General features: G+C 44.7%; 1 protein-coding gene across 5 annotated transcripts; it reads right to left on the bottom strand.

Moving 5' to 3' along the window:
* Positions 1-8030: 8030 nt before the first annotated feature.
* Positions 8031-13311, bottom strand: LOC139385175 (cap-specific mRNA (nucleoside-2'-O-)-methyltransferase 2-like). Of its 5 annotated transcripts, none has more exons than XM_071130269.1 (4): positions 13239-13290; positions 12484-12668; positions 10511-11775; positions 8031-10215 (listed from the first exon to the last, which is right to left on the bottom strand). In XM_071130269.1, the coding sequence occupies exons 3-4, from the start codon at positions 11756-11758 to the stop codon at positions 9145-9147; spliced, it is 2319 nt and encodes a 772-aa protein (XP_070986370.1). In that variant the 5' UTR covers positions 11759-11775; positions 12484-12668; positions 13239-13290; the 3' UTR covers positions 8031-9144. The 5 variants fall into 5 exon arrangements, with proteins under 5 accessions (XP_070986370.1, XP_070986371.1, XP_070986373.1 ...); XM_071130270.1 differs by lacking the exon at positions 13239-13290 and adding an exon at positions 13116-13229; XM_071130272.1 differs by lacking the exon at positions 12484-12668 and having other exon boundaries at positions 13116-13311.
* Between the last annotated feature and the right edge of the window lie 2311 nt (positions 13312-15622).

The following is a 15622-nucleotide window of genomic DNA, read 5'->3' as shown; positions in this document are numbered from 1 at the left end:
TATCTGGCTGGCCGCGGACCTACCTATCTGACTGACCCGACCTATCCGGCCGTCCGGCCGGCCGGCCAACCGGACCCTTCTGGCCTGACCTATCTGGCTTGACCTACCTATCCGAAAGGACCTATCTGGCCTGACCTATCTGGCCAGACCTACTTATCTGGCCGGCCTGACCTATCTGGCCTGACCTATCTGGCCTGACCTATCTGGCCTGACCTATCTGGCCTGACCTATCTGGCCGGACCTATCTGGCCTGACCTATCTGGCCTGACCTATCTGGCCTGACCTATCTGGCCGGACCTATCTGGCCTGACCTATCTGGCCTGACCTATCTGGCCTGACCTATCTGGCCCACCTATCTGGCCTGACCTATCTGGCCTGACCTATCTGGCCTGACCTATCTGGCCGGACCTATCTGGCCTGACCTATCTGGCCTGACCTATCTGGCCTGACCTATCTGGCCTGACCTATCTGAATGAAATACACATGTATTTATTGATGTATGCTTCATGCTTGTTAAAACACTATGATGAAGTGTATATGTATTTAAGAATGGTTGATTTAATGCTGGAATAGGTTTATTGTGCATTTCATGCCTTTTTTAAAGTTAATTCTACAAGTGATTTCTGATTGGCTGAGAATTGTATAGTCCAGGTGAATGCCATGTTTGAAATGTATTTAAACCTTGTCATTTGTGTCTTGCCAGACAGAGATAAGGTGCCATGCAGGCAGTCTACAGGCATGATTGAGGCCTGGTTACTTTTTTGAGCTCTACTATGTTCAAATGTACTTTCAGTTTTCCCCCAGTTTATGTTACCTGTCCAGTCTATGTCCTGTTTGTTATTTTGTTGTACATACATGTACATAGTGTACAGTCTTTGATTCCGTGATTTCACTTATAAAAGCCCTCATCACGTGCGCTGCACTGGATCCACTTGTATGCCTCCTCACTGAAACGTCCACTGCAAGGGTGACTTCATTTACTCTCTTTTAAAGTTTCAATGGCGGCCATCTTGAAAAATCTGCCATCTTGAATTTTCAACTGGGTCCATTAGAAATAAAAAAAATACGCGTGTTAATGTCTGTTTTTATAGTTGTTGCATGATTTAATAACTTACGTTGCTCTCAAGGCTGACTAATATACCCTCCTCCCCTTTTATTGAATTATGACGGCCATAATGGATATTAATTGTACAATTTTCACTGTGTTGGTATTTCTGTTTTTTATTTTGAATACATTTGCAAACATTTCTGTTTTCACTTTGTCATTATGGGGTATTGTGTGTAATTTAATCCATTTTAGAATAAGGCTCTAACGTAACAAAATGTGGATAAAGTCAAGGGGTCTGAATACTTTCCGAGTGCACTGTATATTGGTCATATGGCCTGTGCCATTAGATTAGTCATATTCCTGTCATGAAATAACCAACCACGTTTCAGAGTGTATATTCAAGAATTTAGGACAAGTGATGTGCTTAGTAGGCCATAAAGCATAAGCTATAGGGAACTTTACGCATAGGCCTATTGAGCGCATTGATCTGTGTGAGCAAGGCCTCACATCAAAGGGGATTACTCACCCCAAACCATTTTTGGATCAGAAAAGACCCTCTCTATAAATAGGCGCCTCTGCATAAATGGTAACGATTTCTCATTGTCACGTGCGCAAAGGGCGAGAAGTAAAGGAGTGGGTGTATAAATGCAAGGAAATTAAAAGTGTTGTGGCTCCATGGAAACTGAAGTAGTGTCAATTAATGGAGCCCAATTGGAGCTCTTAAAAGCATTAAAAGCATGAATAAAAGACCCCTCGCATGGGGTCAATGAGCGCACTAATGGCCATACTGTAATGCATGAGAGAGGCTTCATGGCATTAGTTTACACTTTACAGTGACAGGAAGAGAAAAGCGACATAGTGGCCCCGAACCTCACACCCTCACTCTGACCTGGGCTGGGGCCTATACAATCATCACTCCCCTTACTGCAAGGGGAGTGTAAGGCCGCCACTTACAAAGAGAAATGGAAATACAATCCAGCCATGCAACAACACAATGAACACACACAATACAGGTTGGGGAAAGGAAGAATTGGAATTTACAGACACATTATCAAAGCTGCACATTCATCCATTTATCACACACTGACACTGAGTTATGACAGTAAATTGTCATGTGAGAAGGAGGAGCGAGACTGCAATAAAACTGAGAGGGGTGTTTGTGTCAGTTTCTCCAGCTCACAGCACAGAAATCATAAATACAGAAGATTGACCTCAGACCAGTCCCACCAGTACCATTTCTCATCTAATCATATACACAAACACTGAAGCATCTCCATTATGTTGATGGGTGAGAGCTTAAGAGGGATGATTGCAGTAGACTATTAGAGTGTCAGACTATGCAGGCTCCACTGGGTTGTTAAGAGTGTTTGAATTTCATTCCCCAAATATTTGGCGCTGTTCCCAAATACAACCAGGACAGAAGTTCACCTAAGGCACTGTGTGTTATGGGACTGCTCTGTGTACCAGCATGCACGCATGCACATACCCAGTCACACAAGTACACACACAGTTGCACACACTCTCTCTCTCTATCTCTCTATCTCTCTATCTATCTATCTATCTATCTATCTATCTATCTATCTATCTATCTATCTATCTATCTATCTATCTCTCTCTCTCTCTCTCTCTCTCTCTCTCTCTCTCTCTCTCTCTCTCTCTCTCTCTCTGTGTCTCACAAACGCACACACACACACAGACAACTCGTCACATCAGCACAGATTAGGGGAGAAATGTTAATTAAATCAGTAAACGCTTAATTCAAATCTTTAGGAAACACAAACACACACAGGCCTCATTTGTTCCATACGGCAAATGAAAGACAGAATGTAAATACATGAAGAAAGACAGCATTGATGAAGAACACTTTAAAGAGACAAAGGCATAGACCACCTGGAGTCAGCAATACATAGACAGTCTAGCATGATGTACATACTCAGTCCAGAAAACCAGTCGTTCAACTGGAGGGCAGAATTAAATATTTTCAAGTAAAGACAAAGATGGATATTCCAATCCAGACTAGTTGTCAGTGGTTCATTTGTTGTTGTTGTTTATTGATGGAAAACACGTGCCATCCAGAGATTTGTGACCCCTCCATATCCTCACACCCCTTCCCCTTCTCATCTGATTGTTCAGTCTTTGATTTGGCTGGAGACCCCCCCTTTTCCAATCACCCCCTTTATGTTTATTACCATCGCGACTTTATGAGGCTGGACAAGACTCCTTCGATAATCAATGACATGACAGGGGAACCTACTTCTCATTTACCCAACAAGCTCCTCTTGGTTAATCACATACCGTAAGGCACCTCATTAAGGACTAAAGCCTCCCTTGAGCATTGGCTTTTTAATTACTGCTGTTTGTGGCCTGACCTGATTACTAGTCTTTGCCATTGATGATTTCTATTATTTTTTATTCTATTCTATATTTATTCCTATTTGCATGTTTATTGTAGAGCGAACAGTACAGTGTCCCAGCTCCTCTCACAGCTGCTCTCACAGTTCTTTCTCAGAAGGCTCTGCCTGTAACAAGCATCTGGGGAGAACAACTGCGTCTCACAAACCTCTCCACGCGCCTCCCTTTCTTTAAACTCTCTCTCTCCCTCCCTCTCTTCCTGCATCTCCCCTACTTTCATCATCCTTCATATTCCTCTGTCTCTGTACTCCCTCTCTCTTTCCTGTCTTCGCTCCCTTCCTATGTCTCTTCACTCTTCTCTCTCTCACTTTTTCTACCTGCTTCCTTAGAATCTATTCTATCTCTTAACTGAGAAAGTGTAGGAACAAGGAGGGTGACTGCCTCTCTGTCCTGTTGTTGTGTTGCTGCAACAAAAAACAGATTTTCACTGTGCTTCTCTTTGGTGTTTATATCAAGCCTCTGCATCCCAATGTGTCTCAGTGTGATAGTTTGTCTCAGGAGATACCAGCCACAGAACAGAGCTGTCATCCCCACACTCCATCATTCCCAAAATGCAGAACTTCACCAATCCATCATTTCCAAACAGAAACACACTCTGACACGTTTCATTCCAAAAACCCAAACACGCTGATACTGTTATCATTTGAAAACCCTGACACTGTAAACCATTTATGTCTGACACACTGTCACTATGACATGTCAATGTCAGTCTGTTATTATAGCCAGGGTTGGAGACATCCCATAGAAAGTAAATACCCCCTTTCACACAATGGCTGACATCAACACACAAGTATAACCTGGGCGGCAGACGTGGGGCATGGTGGACAACATCACTGGGACGTAGGGTGGGATTTGCAGTGTAATTTCCCACACAAGCCCCTACATCTTCAATGCAACACGCTCCCCCCATAATTATTAATTATTATTATTATAAGAGGACGGCCTTTCCACTCCATTTACTTCACCTTTGGCCTTTCTCTCTGGTGTTAATTAAGTGATTACATCCCTGATCTATATTTTGATTCACTCCTGGATGGATGGAGCGACATATGGAAGGATAAGCTTTCCACAGATTGTGATGTAGCTGGAATCATGCCATCAGTGTAGACCATCCATCCACAGAAGAGGGGGCAGGGGAATGGGTTCATCCATTCAGTGTGTAAGAGAGTTCATAGAGAACATCCAGTGTGTGTGTGTGTGTGTGTGTGTGCGTGTGTGTGTGTTTCAAGTTTAGCGTTTTATTAGTCGTATGTACAGGATGCACATTGTATACACCGTTCAACAAAATGCTTCCTTGCAGGTTCCTTCCCGACAATGCAACAAAGATAAGAATACGAACATAAAGTAAATGGCTCAGTAGAATAGAATACACTTTTTAGCAGAAGTATAATACAGTAAGGCACAATTTATAGTTCAATATGTACACATGTGCGTATCAGGGAAGGGGGGATTGGGAGGCAAGTTTTTAAATTGTGCATTATTAACAATAGTAATTAAGAGTCTGGTAGTAGCAGTTGTGATATGTGTGTATCATGAATGAGCATCAAATCAAATCAAATCAAATTTTATTTGTCACATACACATGGTTAGCAGATGTTAATGCGAGTGTAGCGAAATGCTTGTGCTTCTAGTTCCGACAATGCAGTAATAACCAACAAGTAATCTAACTAACAATTCCAAAACTACTGTCTTGTACACAGTGTAAGGGGATAAAGAATATGTACATAAGGATATATGAATGAGTGATGGTACAGAGCAGCATAGGCAAGATACAGTAGATGGTATCGAGTACAGTATATACATATGAGATGAGTATGTAAACAGAGTGGCATAGTTAAAGTGGCTAGTGATACATGTATTACATAAGGATACAGTCGAAGATATAGAGTACAGTATATACGTATGCATATGAGATGAATAATGTAGGGTAAGTAACATTATATAAGGTAGCATTGTTTAAAGTGGCTAGTGATATATTTACATCATTTCCCATCAATTCCCATTATTAAAGTGGCTGGAGTTGAGTCAGTGTCAGTGTGTTGGCAGCAGCTACTCAATGTTAGTGGTGGCTGTTTAACAGTCTGATGGCCTTGAGATAGAAGCTGTTTTTCAGTCTCTCGGTCCCAGCTTTGATGCACCTGTACTGACCTCGCCTTCTGGATGATAGCGGGGTAAACAGGCAGTGGCTCGGGTGGTTGATGTCCTTGATGATCTTTATGGCCTTCCTGTGACATCGGGTGGTGTAGGTGTCCTGGAGGGCAGGTAGTTTGCCCCCGGTGATGCGTTGTGCAGACCTCACTACCCTCTGGAGAGCCTTACGGTTGAGGGCGGAGCAGTTGCCGTACCAGGCGGTGATACAGCCCGCCAGGATGCTCTCGATTGTGCATCTGTAGAAGTTTGTGAGTGCTTTTGGTGACAAGCCAAATTTCTTCAGCCTCCTGAGGTTGAAGAGGCGCTGCTGCGCCTTCTTCACAATGCTGTCTGTGTGAGTGGACCAATTCAGTTTGTCTGTGATGTGTATGCCGAGGAACTTAAAACTTGCTACCCTCTCCACTACTGTTCCATCGATGTGGATAGGGGGGTGTTCCCTCTGCTGTTTCCTGAAGTCCACAATCATCTCCTTAGTTTTGTTGACGTTGAGTGTGAGGTTATTTTCCTGACACCACACTCCGAGGGCCCTCACCTCCTCCCATGTGTGTGTGTGTGTGTGTGTGTGTGTGTGTGTGTGTGTGTGTGTGTGTGTGTGTGTGTGTGTGTGTGTGTGTGTGTGTGTGTGTGTGTCTGTGTGTGTCTGTGTGTGTGTACAGATTGGGATTGGACAGAGCAGTGACAGAGGAACAAATTGGGAGCACTGAAAAGGGATTACATTTACAGTAAAATGTCACCCAATCACCTGACCAATTTATATATTTTTCACCAACTTAAGCCTATCATAACTCATTGTCATCTACCTCGCTTACCCACACACACTCTCTATTTCACTCTCTGTGACATAAATTAATCTATAATTATTACACAGACAGAAGTTAATCAGTAAACTCACACTGTCACACAGACATAATGTAATCAAATGGATATTGCTTTTCCATGTTCAGTTGATGCCTTTGAAACTCTCAAAGCTATTGTTAGCATGTCTGTGTGCATGTATGTACACATTTGTGTGATTCAAACTGTGATTTATTCAGCAAAGGCAATGTGTGGGTAATGACCTTATACCAGGTCAGTGCTTAAAGTGTGAGAATGTGTGTGTGTGACCCTGTAGAACATTAGCCATCCATCATAGGGTTCACCATTTAGCCTCATCCACACAGCAAGATTCTGATAAACCAGACATAGAAAAATACACACTATTCTCTGTTCTGCTGTTGCATCAACACTCTCTCACTCGCACAAACATTCTGATCTGAATGAACCTGCAGGGGGGTGGCTTGTTACCTTCTCCTTTTATAATTTTCTGTTCATCCAGACATCTGCTCAGTCCTTCATTAGTAGTCTCTGGTGTGTGAATTTTGCCAGGGGAGATGCTAGTTGTTCAGATATCACATAAAGCTGCCGACTCGGCTACTCCCCCCCCTCCAAACCCCATCTCTACCCTCACTCACAGATGGTGAGTGGATTTGGTTAATCGAAGCAAAAGCAGGGATTCTATTCGGAATCATTCAATGGTTCCATTAAAACGAATCGTTAGATCGCACTCCCATCACTGAAGCCCTCCACAGCTATGGAAATCAACAGAGATGAGTTGGTAGTGGAGGAGTGGGCTGAGAAAGAGGAACAGAGAGCGTGAGAGAGATAGAGGAAGAATGTGAAAATGACTGTGTTCAACAGCAGTCACAGGGATTGGAAGAAGAGGTCAGCAGCGAAACAATGAGATGTCTAAAAATGCAATCTGAATCTACACCTTCTGAGCTGACAGAGACCCCTTGGCTGTTGAGGCATTTTAAGCCTCACTGTCATCTTCTCTATTACACTGTCCTTCGGTTGTTTCCCTCCTGACTGCTACCTAATTAACACACACAGACAGTACAATTATTAATCAGCAAATTAGGGAATGGCTGGTACACTGGGACAAATACAGCTTCTCAAATACTCCCTTTCTCCAAATGGCCTACTGTGATACAAAGATTTGCTCATCACTTAATCTTATACCTCATCTACCTATAACATGTACTGACAGTATATTGGTACTGTATAAACAAGGCTCAGGGCTGTAGCTCAGAAGTTTCATTTGTGCTTTTGGATGGTTTTATAAAAACAAATATAGAGCATTACAAAGAGAAAGAAGAATCATCTCTCAGTATCTTTATTTACCCTGATTTCAGCAGCTTGTGAATATTACAGGGCACCCCTGGGGGTTCTCACTCGCTTTGGTAAACCTTAAACCTTCTTCCTGAAGTGGAGGCTCTTGCTGAAGTAGACACCAGGATTGTCCTGACAGCTTCTCCTAATGAAGACTTTTCTTGGTTTTCACAAATTTCTGTGTTCCAGACTCTTTGTTGTGAATATCTTGAAAATAAATAAGCTCTCCTCTGTTTCTGTTCACTAAAGAAGACTAAAAGGCAAAACGAGGTAATGTTTTTTTATTAAAGGAATACAACCTGCTCCAAAAAAAAAATCAAATATTCAACAGTACATAAATATAAAAAAGTTTTTTCAAAGGCAAACAAAACCAATACAAAAGTATATATAAAACATTTCGTGGACACATTGGCTTGCACAGCATGTTCCCAAAACCCAAAGCACAACATTTCGGTCCAACCATTTTTTTCAATAAAGTATCTGACCACATAGACGAGCTGTTCTACTGGATGCATCATTCCAAAGAAAACAGAAAAATGCAGGTTAGACTGATATGAGACATTTCAAGGCCAGCTGTGGATATTATCAGATCCTACATAATCAGGAATTCATTTGCAGTTTAACACCAGGTGTAAATGGGGTCTAAGTATAGATGCCGTAGAGGCAAGACTACATTTTCTTCAAACCCCTGCAGAGTGAAACAGTGCATGCACGGCTAGCCTTCACAGCAGTCCCCAGGTAAAAACACAGTCACACAATCTACTGTATTTAGTCACTTCTGGTTAGACAGTGTCAGAAAAATTACACAAAAGGGCTTTTTAACTCCTAACAAACTGCATGATAATATTTTTATTTTAATAGTGAAACTAATATGAAAAGTATTTTTTTACTTTAAATAACTTGAATTAGCAGTACATGAGTTATTGTGCTGTCCTAAAAATACATTAGATCAGAGACCCAGGGAAATGTGACCAAATGTTGTCCTAATTGAAACAGATTAACTGTTGATATTTACAATCATAAAAAAAAATTAAGTCAGTTAGGTCTTCAATGTCTGATCACCACAGCATCAATCAAATTATATCAAATAGATCTACTTCACAGCATTGCTTGCCTCTAATTTTCATCAAAACAGGGACCAAATGTGCCCTTACTAAATATTGAAAGTTGCAAGGTCCAAAAACAACCCCATCCACTTCTGTGATACAGATCTGAAGGGACCAGATGGGATTAAGTTAAGGGGGAGCTTCCACCCATCCAATTCCTTTACATCTGTCAACACTGATGGGGTAGGGGCTAGAGAAATGATCTAGTCAGTGCTTGTTTTCGGGCCAGGCTATGGTACAATCCACCTGAGACACACAGAGACCCTCTGTTGACCCCAGCTAAGCCTGCATGAGCAGGTGCAGCAGTTGACGGGCGATGGCTGAGTTCATGGTCCACAGGAACTCTATCAGCTCTCCTTTGAGCAGCTCCTCCATGGGAACAAACTGCAGTACCTGTCTCTGGCCAACAGGAGGCAGAATGTCAGCGTCCTCCTCCCCACTGGCCAGGCAGCCCATACGCTCCTGCAGGTCACCGAGGTGGGGAAGGAGTCGAGCAGCAGCCTCTGGACAGAACCCCACACATACCAGCACCGCCCCTGAAGCACCTGGAGGAGAAGGACACCTGAAGGTGACAGAGCGGAAGGACAGGTGGAGGCAAAGGACGGTTGCCGCAGTTACGCGGGTAAAGGCGGAGAGAATGGGCAAGAGGAGGGCGTCGCCGGGTCCCATGCGGCGCAGGGAGAGCAAGACACAGTCCAGCAGGTCTCTCTGATACTGTGGCTCCCCGTCATGCAGAGTGGTGTGGGCCGTAGGTGGTAACGAGGGCTCCGAACAGAACTCCAGCACCAACCCCCCAGCCTGCTCCTCACAATCCCCCCAACATGATGCTCTGCCAAAGACAAGGCACTTTCTGTTTCCCTTGCCATTGCAGGGAGTGATGTCACATTGGGCTGCCACCTCTGAGAGGATGGAGGTGGTACCAACCATTGGGCAGGAGCTACAGGGAGGGACCAGAGTCCAGGCAGCTGACCTGTCCATGCCTGAGCCTAGGGCAGCCTGCTCCAAGGCTTCATTGAGGTGGTTCAACAGACCCCCATCACAGAATGGTGAGTTCCTGACTACAGTGAGGGCTGCCCCCACTATCACAAACCAGGTGTCCATATGGCATTCTGCCAGCGGCCCTGCCAGCACACAGCCTGCCCCAGTGCCGTCGGGGCCGTGGCCTTCCACACAGGCAGCGTAGCGGCCCTTCCCAACACGCTCCTTCCAGCCCAGGGCCTGCAGCTCCCTCCGCTGGTTAAAGGAGCCCATCTGATTCTTCTGGCCCAGGGGCCTCCGACCCATTACGCTGCAACACGCTGGGGCCACTGTGTTACGAGACAACCAGCGGGCCCGCGGCAGAGAACTCACCTACACACAGGAATAGGAAGAACAGCTCAAGCCTGGCTTGAACATTTTTATGCAGAACTTTGTATTAAACAAGTCACTGATAATAAATGACAGATCCACCAAAAATAAATTCAGGAGGTTTCCATCGGTCACTGAATATCTCATATTATACTCATCAAACATTATTCTTAAACTGTAGATAATTATTATCCTAGCACTTCATAATGTCTAACTAATGGTCAAAGGGAATCAGCAAACTTTTATTGAGCTATAGGCTTCGCTATCTACTTTAACTTTGCATATTTGCCACTCTTACCTGGAAGCGCTGCAGGTACTCCTGAGCAGTGCAGTCCCTGATGTTTTCCAGTCGTTGCCTCTGCTTCTCATTCAGGCCCTCAAACATTCTCAGGTTTTCCCAAATCGTCCCTGTCTGTAGGTCATGGAAGTAGGAGCACGCCTGCTCATGTTGCGCCAGGAACGACTGTGGGAGGAGCTGGCTGGGGAATAGGGCCTCACGGGCAGCCAGGTCCGGCCCGAAGTGACGGATCAGCTTGGACAGCAGGGGCCTCACAGCCTTCTTACCATCGTAGTGAAGACAGACGACATACACCTCAGAGTTCCCTGCTTTGCTGGTTGCCGGTTTGAAGACGCTGACGGAGCGGAAGCAGCAGTTTAACAGGTAGAGCAGGCAGACAGAGGAGTGCTCGTACAGAGTGAACATCTTCAGTACAAACGAGCCGCCTGGGTCCAGAAGGAGGAGTGCTGCCGCAGCCTCGCAGTAGTGCAGCGATGACACCAGGGCCTCCTGCTCATCAGGGTTCCCCTGACAGTCAAAGCTCCCGTCCGCCGTCACCACGTCAATACTGCGCATGTTACCCACAAAGGTCTGCAGCTCCAACAGGTGCTTCTGACTCATGATGTCTCCTGTGTTGTCCGAGCCAAAGAACCACCAGGGCAGAGTGTTGACGATGAGGCGGTCGTCTGTGATGGTGGTGCCCCCTCCGTTGGCCTCGTGATAGGGGTTGAGTGTGTTGGCTGCCCAACTCCAGTCACAGTAGCACGTGTGCTTGCTGGTTTTGAGATAGTGGTTCAGAGCGGCGATGAAGGCCCCTGGAGCCTCACACAGGTGAACAGTGTTCAGCTCCCCGCTCTGCAACGCCTCCTCTGGCAGAAGGTTGAAGGTGCCCAGGATCTCATAGAACTTGCACCAGGCCTGAGTGCAGATTTCGGCATTGGAGGCGGCTCGCACAGTACCAATAACCTTCCCGGCACGGTTGGTGGAATTGGTATGCTGGTGCCAGACTTCCAGATCCTTATCGCTAAGTCGGTTCTTCACCTCATTTAGTGACGTCTTCAGGGTCTGCAGGAGGATGTGGTCCTGGGCCGGGTGTCTCAGTGCTTCGCTGGGGTCAGGGATACACCACTCCCCATTTGCCGGTTTGACATATGTCCTGACTTTATTGAAGAGTTCTCTGACCTCTGCAACTACTTCCGGGTCAAAGGCTTCCACATCAGTGGGCTGCTGCCTGCCAGCTTTCCTCCTCGCTCCCCGGCCCCAACTCATCCTCTCCACCAGACACCCTGCAGCAAAACAAAAAAACAACCGATGTGATTTGATGACGTCCACAATGCTATACAATGCATGCCCTGCATAATGTAGATTATATCAGGAAACTGTATTTTATTTACACTCATATTTGTTGACTTTTTAGTTTATATGCATTAATGCCTAGTCCCAGGTCTGTGTAGCTACTGCCGTCACTCTATATATGCATGGGCAGTGGTTGATTACTGATTTATATGTACACTAGACTAATGGCTGGTACCATAACGAATTCTACCAGGTTATGGTCTCAGAGTCTGAACACACTAATAAAATAGGCCTAACTGAATAAACCTTTCTAAACACATAACCATGCCCGCAATCATTCTGAAAGTCCAGCTACATTGTTGCTATCGTGATTTAACTACGATGGAATAGTAGGCTTTTCCTTATGTTATATGGACATTTGGCAGTGTACATTAATAATTTTCTGCATCTGAATCAACAGGGTGGGTTTGTAAATTCAACCTGGAGTGACAGAGTGTGCTCTGGGCGTTTGTAAATTCAGAGCGTTTCACTCTTGGAGCATTCAGAGCGCACACTGGACGCTCCGGCCAAATAAGAGTAGGGTTGATCCGAGCGTTTTGACCTCACAACCGCAGTCAATCACCCAAGCGAACTGGCTAACGTTGGCTAGCTACTTCCAGACACAAATGAGAGAACACCTCACTCTGACCATTACTCACCCTAGCAGAGCAGGTTAGGCTGTTTTCATGTAATTCAGAACTTTGGTGACTAAATGGGGTGCTGGCAACAAGTTAATCACGTTTTTTTGCAGACGTTTACGGATTCCGGCCATATTGAACGGGTGTTGAGTGTTCGTAACTTCATAACGTTATTCTGCGCTCTTGCATACTCAGACGAGAGTGCTCTGAAATCGGAGTAGATAGACAGAGCGAATTTAGGAACGCACTCAGAGCAAGCAGGCAGGACAGCTTACTACACCTCTGACTAGCTAGCTAACCTACTAAATAAAGCTAGCCAAACGTCAGGCATTTCATACAATGTGCCTAAAGGCGAAACAAGTAAGCGAAATCATTTATTTACATTTTATTGCTGGCTATAATACATATTTAAGGCATACATAACTTAACTAGTTGTTTAAATGGCCACACATCACACGGGCTATGACATGATTCTGTGAGTTGCTAACAGCATTTGTCCCCCTCTCCTTGCAGGTGCAGCGGCTACGTCTGTGTTGCTAAGCAAGAAACTACGGGGTCGACTTTTAGGCCTAAACTAATTTCGTTAGCTAACTAAGCTAGTTTCTCTAGCGTTAAGGAACATATCCTAATGAATAACATTAACTCTACTATACCTTGCTTGTTTACTGTACAAACACTTCCATAATAGACACACGTTTACAACGCTTACGGTCGTTAATTTGTGTTTGTAACTTAAGCTTCCCGCCGGTCATAATGCTAACTTAAAAGGTTCATACCTAGCTAATGCTAGGCCAGCTAACATCCTCTTTCTCTCAGCACAGCTAGCTTCTCAGCAGACATTTTTTTTTTTATGAGACAGATGTGCGCCCCCCGAAAAAAAATATACTTCTTCGGTGAGGTTTAATGGCGGTTGGCATCCAATATGTTGCATTACCGCCCCCAACTGAACTATAGATCCATTACACTTAAAATACTAAATGGGAATCTGAAAAAAATAAAAATAAATTATTATTACCCTATCAACTAACCCTATACTCATTAAAACCCATCACCTTATTCCACGACTTTAACCCTCTCTGATCCTACCCTAGGCCAACAGCCCGAGAAGATGGGACACCACCGCTCAACACAACCTGTAACTCTTCTGAAGTTAAATCTTGTATACCTAAATACTTCTCTGCAGTTGCCACCACAGCATATATTTTCTGTGATTTACTTCCCATTTCTGCAATACAGTTGACATCTATTACTATGAACACTAAGAAGCCAACCTTACTGAAGCATAACTCACTGATTGGCCTATCCCTCTGTTATGGCACAAATCTAACACTCACTGGGATCCTCACCCTTGACCCATCCTCGTCCACTTACTTCACTGCCTCAGCATATGACACCTTCTGCACTACTCTTACCCTGGCCACCTCAACCTGCCTCTCTAGGCCCATAGACTTCCGATCCCCAGCAACATGAGCACCCTTACAATTGACAAACAACTTTATCCACCGAAACTTCCCAATCCTCTGTCACAAGCCCTCCGGCACACTTCCCACATCTTAGAATCTCCCTCTTACACACTGCTGCAACATGAACATAAACATTGCACCTGAAACAGAGCAGTGGATTCTGCACAAAAGCTCTAACCAGATAACTGATATATCCTAACATGACTTTGTCTGGTAGAGACTGACAATGACTGTTTCACCATGCTCCCCACTGGGTCTGGGTCGCACCAAATGGCAGGCATCACAAACACCAGGAATGTTCAACTTCAATTGCTACACCTCCACACTTAACGCTACCACAGACAGCTAAGAGCAAAGCAAGAAACAGATATTTACCCACGTTGCATGACACAAAGCGCCTTCTCCCTCTGGTCATAAGTAACACAAACAAATATCACAAGTCCACTACAGGTTACCTTTAATTGATTTAAGATTCTTTGGGATTGGGTTGGTGGATCGCATCTGACTTAAGGTGAATACACTGCCACCTACTGTACTGGAGTGTGAGGCCAGGCACAGCCAAACTACATAAAATTATGTCCTTAGTCCTGTTCCTCTAAAGAAAGTGAAATAGAGCCTTAAAACACCACTTCCCTCCCCCCACTGCACCACCAAAACCCCAACCCTGTCCAGCCTCTCTAACCCTTTTACAAAATCTCTCCTTATCTACGCTATATAATTCCCAAAATATCAACACATACTCCACCGTTTCCTCCACTAAACAGTCATCACACTGACCTGTTTCATGTCTCCCTATCACAATGTGGCATTCAAACCTGTGTGCCCAAACCGTAGTCTACTCCACACAACTTCCTCTCACCTACATCCCATACTCCCCACCTCTTCCTTTACTGATCATTGCATGTGAGAAAATTGGCTCCCTTGACTACTAGCATCCCACTTCCTTTGCCAAAAATCAAACCCTTTTGCTCGGATCAAGGACTTGAATTCCCTGCGGCCCAGAGGGACCTCAATATATACCCTCTCGCCTAATAGCACTCTTAGCCAACACATCAGCCTTCTCATTACCCTCCACACGCACATGGGTGGGAACCCAGAAAAAGCTTACCACCACTCCCATTAGCAGCACCATCATCTCCAAAAACAAGTCTCCCCTATCTGACCTGCCCATCGTCACATTACTCAACACTACTCAACACTGCAGCCGAATCAGAGCTGATCATCACTCTGAATGTTTCATCTCCTCCACCAATTTTAAACCTATTATCAAGCGCATCAACTCGGCCGCATACACTGACACATAATCAGTTAACTGCTTGAATGTGCTAACTTTGTTCTTCTTATTTAAATGTGTATTGGCGGATCGAAACCGTGATGTGCATACACCGCCACCTACTGTACTGGAGTCAAGGCCTCCCTATTCATCTATCCCTCTTATCTTGCTCTGTGTTTCCACCTACTATTCTGGAGTGTGAATTCATTACACTTCGTAGAAAAATTGCAATACCAACTTACCTTATACCCATTAACGCCACCCCAGTTATCACTCCTTTTAACAGCGCCCTGCTACGGGGAGCAAAAAAAGTCCCAGTACTTGTCCCTAGGTGCTTGGGAAGAAGCACCTGTTTCCTCTGGGTGGTAGAAATGTAAAAAATCATCACGAGTCCACTTCGAGTTACTTTCACCAACAACAGTCT

The sequence above is a fragment of the Oncorhynchus clarkii genome, chromosome 26 (genome assembly GCF_045791955.1).
Source record: "Oncorhynchus clarkii lewisi isolate Uvic-CL-2024 chromosome 26, UVic_Ocla_1.0, whole genome shotgun sequence".
NCBI lineage: Eukaryota > Metazoa > Chordata > Actinopteri > Salmoniformes > Salmonidae > Oncorhynchus > Oncorhynchus clarkii.
Note: the sequence above shows the minus strand (reverse complement) of the source record. Positions and strands in the feature narration are given on the sequence as shown.

Coding starts and splice junctions, on each gene's coding strand:
- LOC139385175 (XM_071130272.1), bottom strand. CDS start 11,758: ATGAGTTGGGGCCGGGGAGCGAGGAGGAAAGCTGGCAGGCAGCAGCCC. Junction 10,216..10,510: donor AGTACCTGCAGCGCTTCCAG/GTAAGAGTGGCA, acceptor TCCTGTGTGTAG/GTGAGTTCTCTGCCGCGGGC.